The sequence below is a fragment of the Numenius arquata genome, chromosome 5 (genome assembly GCF_964106895.1).
Source record: "Numenius arquata chromosome 5, bNumArq3.hap1.1, whole genome shotgun sequence".
NCBI lineage: Eukaryota > Metazoa > Chordata > Aves > Charadriiformes > Scolopacidae > Numenius > Numenius arquata.
This window is the reverse complement of record NC_133580.1, coordinates 69582381-69596219: the sequence shown is the minus strand read 5'-3', so window position 1 is coordinate 69596219 and position 13839 is coordinate 69582381. Positions and strand designations below refer to the sequence as shown.

The 13839-nt window shown below is 48.5% G+C and overlaps 1 protein-coding gene across 1 annotated transcript; it reads left to right on the top strand.

The window, feature by feature from the left end:
* The first annotated feature begins 3191 nt into the window (after positions 1–3191).
* LOC141464471 (toll-like receptor 1) lies at positions 3192–5727 on the top strand. Its single transcript, XM_074147409.1, has one exon. The coding sequence runs from the start codon at positions 3274–3276 to the stop codon at positions 5725–5727; it is 2454 nt and encodes an 817-aa protein (XP_074003510.1). The 5' UTR covers positions 3192–3273.
* Positions 5728–13839: the final 8112 nt, after the last annotated feature.

Sequence of the window (13839 nt, the reverse complement as noted above, 5' to 3'; positions counted from 1 at the left end):
GAGCAACCTGCTCTAGTGGAGGTGTCCCTGCCCAGGGCAGGGGGGTTGGAACTCGATGGTCTTTAAGGTCCCTTCCAAATCTAACCATTCTATGATTCTATGACTTTGTGAATTTAATCTTAAAATTCTTTAAGATTCAATGAATCTTCATTCGTGTATTAATCTCTGCTGCTTTCTTCCTCGCTAATTAACCTTAGTGGAGCACGTTGTGTTAGTTTGGAGGCTCATGGGAGTGAGGCGGTGGGTTTGGTTATTGGCATCTGCCTTTGCCCTCCCTCTCTGCTCGGGTGATTTGCTCATCAGGCTTCTGTCCCTGTTCCAGACGTTAATTGAATGGCTGCTTGATTGGGTTCCTCCACCCTCCAATGGCCCTGTGTTACTGTGTTCTTCACGGCTTCCTTACAGCTTCCTTATCACAGAGAATATTCTCTCTAGTTCATTGTTTATAATTTTTTTGCAGAACGCCACAAGGTGGGGCATCCCTGGTGACCATCTGAGGAACGTCTAGTGTAAAGATGACTGACCTGTGAAGGTTGTGAACTGTGCCACTTTCCCCCATTACGAGCTTTTGAGATCTAAGGTATTGCCATCCGTTAACGTGCTACATTAATTAGTCTGTGTGCCGAGGGAAGTAGCTCAGCGGGGCAGAGCTCTGCAAGGGATTTTGATATGAAGAGAAGTTGGTGATGAGGGTTTTGCTTCCTCTTCTCTGTGTGTGTGAAAGAGGAGACGCAGTTGACAGAGTTTCTAGAACATCTGTGTCACTCTCCAAAGCAGACGTGAACTTAGAAATGCGGAATTATTTAAAACAACCTTGCCTTGGGGAATATTCTGTGCTGCTGATAGGGTCATTTCCTCCTAAACCGTACCGCTATGTAAATATTAGAGAAGTAAATGTATCTTGAGTCTGGACTGATAAAAGCTTCCTTTCATTGTGCTCTTAATACCTGCCTTGTAGGGAAATCTGATTAATTCTTAGAATTCTGTAGTATATATAAAAATACCCTGTTCTTTCTACTTCCTGAGGTATTAATTATTAAGGCAGTAGCATCTCATGGGAGATTCCCCAGCTTGAAGATTACACCCGTGTGAAATTCTGTTTTGAGGATGTTACCCAGGTATGAAGAGGTCTTTTGCTTGTTCTTCGATTGGAGGTGAATTCCACGCACAAAAGGTGGGTTATATTTGCGTCATTATTTACATTTCTTTTTTCCTTTTTGTTGTATGTATTTTGGGCTCCGTCCAATCTCAGGTGCTGGTGTTTCTTCACTGGTGGAAGATATTCTTGCATTTTGAATTTTAGTGAAAATGCTCATCTGCATGTTGAATATCAACAAAGAGAAGAAAAAAAAAAAAAAGTTTGATTTTCCTTTTCGGTGAACTCTAATTTAATACCATCATAAAATAGTGTTGGAGGGGGAACTGTTGGTCCTTAGTATGGCTTTGTGAGACATACCTGCTTTCTTCGACTGTGGCTCTCTTCAGTGCTACACAGCGTGGATCAGCCCTTCTTGCAGTGTATGGCGTAGCATGAACAGTAAATGACAACTCCTCTGGCAATGGAGCGTGCACGATTGGGTTTTTTTCTCCCTTCAGAAAGTTCCTTGCTTTATTCCTGATATCCCTTTTTCCTGGGGGGGAGGTTCCTCCGGATAGTTCCAGATCGAAGTTTATTTGATTCCAGAGGTTCTTCACCAGCCTGGACCCTGAAAACCAGGGTCGCCTGCTCTTTGGAGGAAGCCAGGTCAGATTTCCTTGTCTTGGTTCCTCTTGTGGGTGATGTTTTACTTTGACCGACCATCGTTTCTATTCTCATACTCTGTTCTACTCAGACACCCTTTCTGAAGACAGAATTTGACCTCTCAATTGGATTCTGTTGAGGTAGAAATTTCCACTTTACTGATTATTCTTTTCTTGCTTTTGGTGATGTTAATTATGCATATTTTTATACGTGTAATTTGAAAGAAATTTACTTATTTTACTTTACTTCTTTGAAAGAAAACTTGATTAACTTGGTAGGAGACTTGGAGGGGAAGGGATGAGTTTTGATACCAGTTCAGACAAATTATTGGGAACTAACACAAGTTATAACCTAGAACTGAAAAGAAAAAAAAAAAAAGACTTTTGGGTTTTATTTAACAGAAGTTACACAGGGGCAGAATTTTAAAACTAGAGGATTTTTTCAAACAAAATCAGCACAAGGAGAAAAATTGAGGCTATTTTTCTCCTGAAAGTTTATGAGTTGCTCGTGCTTCAGCTGTCCGTGTGCTAAGTGCTTGATGACAAGAGAGTAACACCCAGGTCGTGCTTTTCCATGACAAGACTGATGCCTCCCCAAATCTTTGCAGGCTATTGATAGACATGGCCATGGATTAATTCTACTGGACCATTTTCCATATCCACCAAATCTTTCCCTCCCTGGGCTTTTTGATCCTTAGAACTAGAGTCATTGTCCAGTTCCCACTGTTTCTAGAGGGGTTCTTTGTTCAAGTTGCAACTGTGGGGTTATTTGGAGAATGTCGGAGGTTTCTTAGGACTCCTGAGAAATCCTGGAGTCTTTGGAAGTGTCGAGAGTTTTCTTTCAGATTTTGGGTACCGCTACTCCATACGTAGTGTTCGGTTCTGCCTTTGTGCTGGAGCAAAGCCAGAGCTGCTCAGCTTCTCTGATGGCTGACCCTGAGGGGGTGCATGGCCCTGTGCTGGGTTTTTGGGGTGTGAAGAGGAACGTCCTTTGGTTCTTCTGATGGAAGAGATTGTGCTGGTTCCTCTGCGGGTCCCTGGGGCTCTTGGAGGTCTGTCCCCAGATGTGTCTGGATGTGGCGTGCAGGGAAAGAGCAGATGAGGGACTTGTGTTCTCCTTTACTCCTAAATGCACTGGTGTCTGTTTGTACCGGTTTTGAATTTTTGAATATTGTTAATATATTTCTTAACAAATTTATGTTTTTTTAACTCACCACTCATATTCCTCCCATTATAAAGAAATTAGTTTGTGCTGAACTGAGACAATCAGTAACTGGAATTAAAGAATGGGGGTGAGGAGGCTTGATAAGAATTTGGAACAAGAGTATGTAAACATGGAATTTTTTTATTAAATAAATTTTGTATTGAATTTTATTTTAGCAATGAAAAGCAATTTCAACAGTTCCACAATTTCATCAAATTCCATGTGTTTTCTTTTCACAGGGCTGGACTCCTCACCGAGAAATAGTGATCGGCAAACAAAGAAATGTTTCTGTGTTTCTGTAAGGAACCGAGATAAACCTGGAAGGCACAATGGGACCCCTTTCAAATATCCAGGTCTTTGCCTGTGTCTGTACGTTCCTGCTCTGGAATAATATCCAGACAAGTGTGGAAAATGAATTTATTGCAAATTATTCAAGCCGTTCGCTAACCAATGTTCCAAAAACCATTCCAGTCCATACTCAGGTATTAGATTTATCCCATAATAGGATCTCTGGACTTAGTACCTTGGAGTTTATTTCTCTTTCTGACCTCCAAGTATTAAATCTTTCTCATAATCTAATTACAGAGCTCGACTTCGGTGTCTTCTTTTTTAATCAAGACTTAGAACACTTAGATTTCTCTCATAACAACATTTTGAAAGTTTACTGCCAAACTCTTGCGTACCTCAGGCATTTAGATCTCTCTTTCAATAAGTTCACTGCCCTGCCCGTCTGTCAGGAATTCAGGAACATGTTCCGTTTGGAGTTCCTGGGGTTGAGCGCCACGACGCTGCGACGCTCCGACTTCAGGTACATCAGGGGTTTGCAGCTGCGCACTGTCCTCCTGACCTTAGAAGGCTTTTCCCTGTACGAGCCTCAGAGCCTGACAGCCCTGGATACAAGGAGCCTCCGCCTTGTTTTCGCAGCAAACCAAAACTTCAGTTTTTCCCTCCTGTACGACGGAATGAGCGCTTCGGAAAACTTAAGAATCGATAATTTAAGGTATACCTTGAGCTATGAATATTTCCCCTCTCCTCCTGTAACGCTTCTGAAGAAGATCAAGGCAACAGCTCTGATGCTGGACACCGTGGACTTACAATGGCCTATCATTTTGCAACTTTTCCTGCTTATTTGGTATTCGCCTGTGGAACGTTTGACTGTGAGAAATTTGACTTTTCGGGGACCCCTGGCGGTGCCCGGATATGAATTTCTAACCTTATTAAGTTCTCTGGAGCAAAGAATCTCTCTGGGTGGCTCCATGAAAGTGCTGACTTTGGAGCACGTTCGTAACAAGGTTTATTATTTCAACCAGGAGCTTCTGTACCGGCAGTTTTCAGAGATGACTCTTGCCAGTTTGACGATATACGATGCGTCCATGCCCCACATGCTCTGCCCCAACAGAACAAGCTCCTTTCAGTATTTAAATTTTTCTCACAACGCCCTGACGGATGAGTTGTTCCAGAACTGTGGCACTCTGACAGACCTGAAGTTACTTATTTTACAGAGGAATAAATTTGAGAGCCTTCCCAAGGTCAGCTTCATGACCAGCCGTATGAAATCGCTGAAATTCTTGGATGTCAGCAGCAACTTGCTGAGCCACGATGGAGCTGATGTGCAGTGCCGATGGGCTGAGTCTCTCTCAGAGCTGGACCTGTCCTCAAACCAGCTGACGGATGCCGTGTTTGAGTGCTTGCCAGTCAACGTCCAAAAGCTCGACCTGCAGAACAACCAGATCACCAGCGTCCCCAAGGGGATGGCCGAGCTGAAGTCCTTGAGAGAGCTGAACCTGGCGTCCAACAGGCTGGCTGACCTGCCGGGGTGCGGCGGCTTTACGTCCCTGGAGTTCCTGAACGTGGAGATGAATTTGATCCTCACCCCGTCGGCGGACTTCTTCCAGAGCTGCCCGCGGGTGAGGGAGCTGCAAGGCGGGCGCAACCCGTTCAAGTGCTCCTGTGAGCTGCAGGACTTTGTGCAGCTGGAGAGGCGGTCTGGGGGGAAGCTGTTTGGCTGGCCGGGGGCGTACGTGTGCGAGTACCCGGAGGAGTTGCGAGGAAGGCGTCTGGAGGACTTCCACCTGGCCGAGCTGGCCTGCAACACCACGCTCTTGCTGGTGACGGCTCTGCTGCTGACGCTGGTGCTGGTGGCTGTGGTGGCCTTTCTGTGCATCTACCTGGACGTGCCGTGGTACGTGCGGATGACGTGGCAGTGGACGCAGACGAAGCGGAGAGCTTGGCACAACCAGCCCGAGGAGCCTGAGGGGGTTCTGCAGTTCCACGCCTTCATTTCCTACAGCGAGCGTGACGCGCTGTGGGTGAAGAACGAGCTGATGCCCAACCTGGAGAAGGGGGAGGGCTGCGTACAACTGTGCCAGCACGAGAGGAACTTCATCCCCGGCAAGAGCATCGTGGAGAACATCATCAACTGCATCGAGAAGAGCTACAAGTCCATCTTTGTGTTGTCTCCCAACTTTGTGCAGAGCGAGTGGTGTCACTACGAGCTGTACTTTGCCCACCACAAACTCTTCAGTGAGACTTCCAACAGCTTAATCCTTATTTTGCTGGAGCCCATCCCTCCGTACGTGATCCCCGCCAGGTACCACAAGCTGAAGGCTCTGATGGCAAAGCGAACCTACCTGGAGTGGCCGAAGGAGAGGAGCAAGCGGGCCCTTTTCTGGGCCAACCTGCGGGCAGCTATTAACATTAAGCTGCCAAAATCCTTTGAACCAAATGAGGAGCTGAACGATGTTACTTCTACTAGTGGTATAAGTGAGTACGTGAATAACTGACTTGACTGTCTCGCATTAAATTGTGTTAATCAATTTTTCATAGTTTTTTACAGCATTCCTAGTTTGGAGCAACATGTAAGTGTGATACAGAAATGGCTATTGCTTATTCTAGGCGTGAAAGCAGTCAGAAGTCTTCTGTAGTTGCCCATCGTCAACAAAAAGAAGGAGAGAGAAATTTTCCTAGTGATTGCACTTATTTTTGTAAGCCTGGGTTGCATTTATTTGGGGCTTTTCCCACTGAAAAGCCACATTTGAAAGTAACGAAAATAGTGGTTGTTTCAATGTCCTCAGGAGTGTCAAGGCATGCGTTTAATCTTTGTTCTGACATGGATGTTAAGGTGGGGATAAGATGGCAGGGCTTGAGTTTAATTAAAATAATACAAAGCGGAAGAGAAGTCTTGATTAAATCCCTTCCTGTCCATTGGTACAGTAGATGCCCAGGGTGGGGTGTCCCTACACCATTAATCCCTGTCTAATACTCTCCTTCCTTTTCTGTACTAAACATTCCCACTTGCCTGAATTTACCTACAAAGTCACGATTTCATAGAATTCGCTATCCATTAGCTTCAAAATAATAGTTAATATCTGAACTTCTGCAATTTTTATAGTGTTATACTGTTGCTGCTTTCTGCCGTGATCATATTTTTACCTTTTTTCTGTTTTCTAAAACATAGTTATATATTTCAATAAAATATTTTTCTTATTATGAACTCTTTCAACTGTAAGAGGGCGAAGAGAAAGGAGGTGCCTCAGTCTGTTGCCGTTTCATTACAAAAATTTTACTCGGTCGTTCCACTGTAATTCTTCTGTTAAATTATAAAATATAGTTTATTGCTATCTCTCTGCAGCAGCTCCTAAGTAACCTACATTATAACGTAGCTTTATAGGTATTTAGAATACTTTTTATGCAATAATAACAGGAGGCCCCCCTCATATTTATAGAAAATTGGCAATGCTGCAAACGAACAGTGGGAATCAGGACTTGGACAATGATGGAGAAAGAGTGGTAGTACCAGAACTGTCACTGAATTGGGTCATTTTTAAAACATTTAAACTCAGAAGCTCGATGTTTAGAGGTAAATCCCCTCTTATTCCCGGACTTTCACTGATTGCCTTGCCCTTTCATTAGCAGGGGCTGAGGGTCTTCATGCGGGTGAAAAAGGAGTAATTTTCATCGGGAAATAACCTCTCTGCTAAAATCAAACTGATTAATGGCGTTTCTTGATAGGAGACACCTAATCATTTGCTGTGGTTGGATTTGATTTGGCAATCTAATAAACCTCTCCTTTTTTTTATCCGTTATTAAATTTCCTGGTGTCATTCCGCTGGTGGTGAGGAGTTGGGTAATTATACCTAGGGCTTCATGGAACCGCAAAGCGGTGAGCAAGCCAGTGGTGATCCTTGGGGCGGCTGCCCGAGCCCCTGCCAGGCCTGTGCGGTGGCAGCCAGACGAGGAGGTGGAACGGGAAGCTACGGGAGAGCTTCCAGGTGGCCGGAGGTGCTGAGACACCGCTGTGCACCCACCTCCCAGCTCAGGGTAAAGGGTTAGCTCAACAGGGTGCTGAGGGCCTGGCTCCGAGTGTAGGGCTTTGGAAAGAAGGGCTGAAATGCTTTATTAAGTCTTGAAGGGAAGTTGGCTACTGACTTCTTTGATAACACACAACTGAGATCTTGTGGAGTCCTGGTGGACAACAGGATGGCCATGAGGCAGCAATGGGCCCTTGTGGCCAAGAAGGCCAATGGCATCCTGGGGGGCATCAGGAAGAGTGTGACCAGCAGGTGGAGGGAGGTCATCCTGCCCCTCTGCTCTGCCCTGGGGAGGCCCCGTCTGGAGCACTGGGACCAGTTCTGGGCTCCCCAGTTCCAGAAGGACAGGGAACTGCTGGAGAGGGGACAGCAGAGGGCTACAAAGATGCTGAGGGGCCTGGAGCATCTCTCTGATGAGGAAAGGCTGAGGGACTTGGGTCTTTTTAGTCTGGAGAAGAGAAGACTGAGGGGGGATCTGATCAACACCTGTAAATACTTCAAGGGTGGGTGTCAGGAGGATGGGGCCAGTCTTTTTCCAGTGGTGCCCAGGGACAGGACAAGAGGGAACGGGCACAAACTGGAACATGGGAAGTTCCATCTCACCATGAGGAGGAACTTCTTTGCTGTGAGGGTGGCAGAGCCCTGGAAGAGGCTGCCCAGAGAGGTGGTGGAGTCTCCTTCTCTGGAGACATTCAAACCCGCCTGGACACGTTCCTGTGGGACCTGCTGTGGGTGCCCCTGCTGTGGCAGGGGGTTGGAGGAGATGATCTCCAGAGGTCCCTTCCAACCCCACATCATTCTCTGATTCCAGTCTCCCCCTTCCCAAAGCCAAGACCAAGGTTTCTTTGTGGGCCTTAAAAAGGGCTGTGAAACCCTCGGTACTGGGCTGGGAGCTGGAGGCTGCAGCACATGAGAAAAGTTATTTACGATGAGGGGAGATGTCTGAAGAGACAGAGGAGCTTGGGGCTCTGCAGGACTTTGAGTCAGGAAGATTTTACACTACCCTGAGAGTTACTGGTGCCTCATGGCAACCCAAAACAGAGCCAGGGTCTGGTTGGGATTTTTGTTGCCTCTCCAGCGCTCCTCTGCGCTTTACAGTGGAGAACGCTACCCAAAAACCTGTGCCCCCTCTTCGTGAAAGACTTCTCCTCCCTGAGGCGTTCCCGTCTGAGGACAGGATTAGCATCACGCCCAGCGATGGCATCTTAACGGGCACAAGGTCTTTCCTGTTTACTGGAGGAGAAAAGAGGAAGTACCATTTCTCAGATCAGGCTTTCCGGTCCCTGTAAGTGCAACCCCTCAGCAAAGTGGCCGTTAAGTCCTAAATAACCTCCAGGGGCTGGGCCGGGGCAGAGTCCCTGCCCTCTGGGACTGTTCCCAAGTCCAAGTTGTAGGTTAAGTGTGAAAGGAATAGTTCCCGAAGTTTGCCAAGTTAATTGTTTTAGGGTATTAACCCTCTCACACCCCTTCTTTATCCGCCGTCCTTCCTACCTCACAAATCGGCCATCCCCAGGCCGAGTGTTGCGGTTACGTACGTCCTGCGCTGCACGCTCCAGCCGCTCCAAAGACACTTCGGAGTTCCCTTGACAAAGCAGATTCATTTGGGTTTTCTTCCGTTAAGTTGGCATTTGAGGCTCTTTCTCATCGCTTCTCTCCTGGCACTTCCATACCTCCCCTGTGAAGACAGGCTGAGAGAGCTGGGGCTGTTCAGCCTGGAGAAGAGAAGGCTCCGGGGAGACCTCATAGCAGCCTTCCAATATCTGAAGGGAGCTACAGGAGAGCCGGAGAGGGACTCTTTGTCAGGAAGTGTAGTGACAGGACAAGGGGTAGTGGTTTTGAATTGGAATAGGGGAGATTTAGATTAGATATTAGGAGGAAATTCTTTCCTGTGAGGGTGGTGAGGCACTGGAACAGGTTGCCCAGAGAAGCTGTGGATGCCCCATCCCTGGAGGGGTTCAAGGCCAGGCTGGATGGGGCTTGGAGCAACCTGCTCTAGTGGAGGTGTCCCTGCCCATGGCAGGGGGGTTGGAACTCGATGATCTTTAAGGTCCCTTCCAACTCTAACCGTTCTATGATTTCCTCCTCTCCTGAAGCTCTGTTTCTCTGCAGAGGGTACACGAAGTGTTGATGATCATTTTTTTGGGGGGTTTGGCCAAGTGTAGCAAAACACTTGTTTTCCCCTGGTTTTTATAAGGCAATACACTGCTGAAGATTATTTTTTTTTAAAAATTTGTTCATAGAGGTGCTTATTTCGTTCCTTCTTAGAGCTTTTTTCAGTGGTGTCCCGTGACAGGACAAGAGGGAACGAGCATAAACTGGAACATAAGAAGTTCCATCTCACCATGAGGAGGAACTTCTTTGCTGTGAGGGTGGCAGAGCCCTGGAAGAGGCTGCCCAGAGAGGTGGTGGAGTCTCCTTCTCTGGAGACATTCCAAACCCGCCTGGACACGTTCCTGTGGGACCTGCTGTGGGTGCCCCTGCTGTGGCAGGGGGTTGGAGGAGATGATCTCCAGAGGTCCCTTCCAACCCCACATCATTCTTCGTGGGAAGAAGTTTTGCAAGACAGAGAGGACACCAGTATCTGGTTGAACTCTTGAAATATTGTCATATTAATGTCCATATTTATGAAAACAATGTCAGGAGCTTCTCTCCCCGAGCTGGGCCGCCTGGAAGGGCAGGTGAGAGCAGCCGTTGTGTGTCATGAGCTCTGTTAGTGCTTGGCCAGGCGGGAGCTGTAACTGTAGCGCGTGTGTTAAAAGCTGGTTTTAGGGCTAAAAGTTGCTCTAAAGACACCAAGATCGGGTTTGGATCCTTGAGGTGGTTTCTGTGCGGGGCAGGATGTGACGCTGGGACAGAAGGTGAGAGCAGATGCAACAGCTTCATTTCTCAACTGTGAGAAAATAAGTATTTTCTTAAATTACACGCCTAATCTTAAATGTTGCCATTTTCTCCGGCGGAGGGTGACACCCTGTGGCCGATTAAAGGATCAGCGACTATTTCCTGAAAATAGGGAATAGCATCACACTGGAACACGCACAAGGTGTTTGGCCTCTTGGGAAAACTGAAATAAATGATCACAGCGTTAGATGAGACGTGGGGAAGAACTTCTTTGGTGTGAGGGTGGTGAGAGCCTGGCCCAGGTTGCCCAGAGAAGCTGTGGCTGCCCCATCCCTGGAGGGGTTCAAAGCCAGGTTGGAGGGGGCTTGGAGCAACCTGGTCTGGTGGGAGGTGTCCCTGCCCAGGGCAGGGGGGTTGGAACTTTATGATCTTTAAGGTCCTTTCCCACCCAAACCATTCTGTTACTCTATGAAATGACCCCAGGGGTCAGTACTGAGTCCGGTCTTGGTCAACATAATCATCAACAACCTGGATGAGGGGACAGAGTGTACCCTCAGCAGGTTTGCTGGTGACACAAGGCTGGGAGGAATGGGTGATGCACCAGAAGGCCATGCCACCATCCAGTGAGCCCTTCAGTGTGGCTGGAGAGTTGGGCAGAGAGGAACCTGATGAACTTCAACCAGGGCAAGTGTAGGGTACTGCACCTGGGGAGGAATAACCCCCTGCACCAGGACAGGTTGGGGGGAGACCTGCTGGAGAGCAGCTCTGAGGAGAAAGACCTGGGAGTCCTGGTGGACAACAGGATGACCATGAGGCAGCAATGTGCCCTTGTGGCCAAGAAGGCCAATGGCATCCTGGGGGGCATCAAGAAGAGTGTGGCCAGCAGGTGGAGGGAGGTCATCCTCCCCCTCTCCTCTGCCCTGGGGAGGCCCCAGCTGGAGCACTGGGACCAGTTCTGGGCTCCCCAGTTCCAGAAGGACAGGGAACTGCTGGAGAGGGGACAGCAGAGGGCTACAAAGATGCTGAGGGGCCTGGAGCATCTCTCTGCTGAGGAAAGGCTGAGGGACTTGGGTCTTTTTAGTCTGGAGAAGAGAAGACTGAGGGGGGATCTGATCCACACCTATAAATACTTCAAGGGTGGGTGTCAGGAGGATGGGGCCAGTCTTTTTCCAGTGGTGCCCAGTGACAGGACAAGAGGTGATGGGCACAAACTGGAACACGGGAAGTTCCATCTCAACATGAGGGGGAACTTCTTTGCTGTGAGGGTGGCAGAGCCCTGGAAGAGGCTGCCCAGAGAGGTGGTGGAGTCTCCTTCTCTGGAGACATTCCAAACCCTCCTGGACACGTTCCTGTGGGACCTGCTGTGGGTGCCCCTGCTGTGGCAGGGGGTTGGAGGAGATGATCTCCAGAGGTCCCTTCCGACCCCACATCATTCTCCGATTCGGTGATTTTCCCGCTAAGGGGCCAGGGGGATCCCCAGGCACACCCCGCCTTCCTCCTCCTGGCCTTGCTCTGCGTGGTAGGCTGTGAGGAGGTGACCACAAAGGCCACGGGGAGGGCTTTATTAACAGGTAGGATCCATGGGTGCTGTGTCGGGACCAGAGCAGGGCTGGACACTACAAATCCGCCTTCACAGCTTGAGGTGACGAAGTGTCATTCCCGAGTTCCCTTGGGGCTGCCAAAGGAGGATCAGGGAGAAGTGCATCAAACGTTCACATCTCGAGACAGAAAAGATGATTACCAAAACGTCTCCCTCTTTGGAAGTTCCAGCAAACCTTTAATTACCCATCCAGTCTCATCAGCTTCGAAAATATATTACATTTTATTAAAAAAATTGTCTGCATAGTTTTTACAAGTATTAAAGGAAATAAACCATCCCTGCTGTGGCTGCAGGAGAGAGACGCTGAGCAGGAAAGATGCCTTTGACCCTCTAGGATTTGAAGTACATTTAAGAAAAAAAAAAATTAAAAAGTGCTAATATCTGTAAAATACAAAGAAAACCGGTGCAGCCCTCTGAGGGCGTGGAAAAATGCTCTGTCAGCGATTTTATAGAAAAGGATTTTTTTTTTTTTTTCTAGAAAAGGGTATTGTTTTTCTAGAAGGGGTTTGCATTCACCTCCCCGGTGCTGACCTCCAGGCAGACGACTCCTTCGGCCAAGAGGCGGCATCAGAAGCATCGCTGCAGAACGGCGGGGTCTATTTAAATACCCCCCCACACCCCCCCCAGGTCATACCTGCCTGGCTTTTTTGCGATTGCCTTAGAAACCAGTCAGTTACTGGGACAGAAGAGCTTCAGCAGCCCCGTTTCAGTAAATCGGCGTCGGGCGGGACGCGCCGCTGGGGAAAAAGGGGAGGGTTTTTAAATAAAGACACACCTTGGGCAGGGTTAGGGTTTGCTCTCTTTAGCTAAACCGGGCAAAGGGGGAAGGAACTGGCTTTAAAAAAAGTATTTAGTTTTGTAAATCCTAAAAATGACAAGAACCCCCCTCAAATCAAAGTTTGCTAAAATGCGTCAAGGAACCAGCGAAGACGTAAATTCACATTTTTCGGTGGAAAGAGGGAAGCGTTACTTGTTTGAGATTTTTTTTTTTTTGTGACGTCCCACAAGCCGCCGCGGACACGAGGGAGAAATCCCGGAGGCGAGGCGTTTACACCGAACAAGCTCCAATATTCGCGTTTTAATACTTAACTTCCTCTTGTCCTAAATCACAGGGCACACGGAGAAAGGTATTTTAAAGTTCTGTCGAACCTCCCCCCCCCCCCCCTCCCGTCAGCGTAAATCCGTGCAGGAAGAAGGTCCCTCGGCTCACGGAGAAACCCGGTCATTAACCCCCGTTTCAATCTCCGCAGCGACTCTTCGGTACAAAGAAGTTCTGATTTTCGGGTGCTCGATTTTAGATTTCTACTTTAAAAAAAAAATAAAAAAAATATTAAAGGAAACGTTTTGTGAAAGGCCTTGAAAGAGAGCGTCGGGAGGAAACGCGCCTTCAACGTCCCCCGTGTCCTGCACCTGCATTTGTTACGCTGAAACGGGAGCCGGTGCCGTTAAACCGCTCCTTTTCACAGGACTCATCTGCCTTTTTTTTTTTTCCCTTAGAAGAGAATGAGGAATCCTGTTCACCCCTGGACGCTGAACGTCTCTAAGTTTGATGCCGCAGGAGCTCAAATTTAGAAGCCTCCGTACGCCTGGAACCGTTCAAACCTGGAGCCGAAGGAAAGCGCCCAATTCTGCCACCAATAAAAACATTCCCGAATCCCCGTTTTGGACCGGCTGCTCCCGAGTATCGCTCTCTTCCCTCCGAGTCCCTCCGTGTCCGTAACCGGGCGCACCTAAAGGAGAGCGATTTGGCAGCCACGCTCCCGGCCCCGCTTTCAAACCCCCCCCCCCCAACGCCCCCCGCTTTGGGCTCCGTTCCTGGCATAAAACTGGCCTTTCCATATTCCAACAGGTTTGTTCCTCCACACCCGGAACGACACTTTGGGCGTTTCCCAGCAATCCCGGCAGGAGCGTTTCTCTCCCCGCAGCACAGATCCTCTCCCTCCCTAATTCTCTGGGCCACCAGGAGACAGCCTGTCGCCGAGGGAAGGCTCTTTGCACCCCAACTCTTGGGTCCGTGAGTGTTTGGGTTCGCTGTTGGACCCCCCGCCGCGCAGAAGCAGAACCTTCCTGCTCCAGGAGCTCCACCTGCAGATGGACACTGCCCCCGGAGAGGTTTGGGAAGCTCCTCCTCGCCTCACCCCTCCATT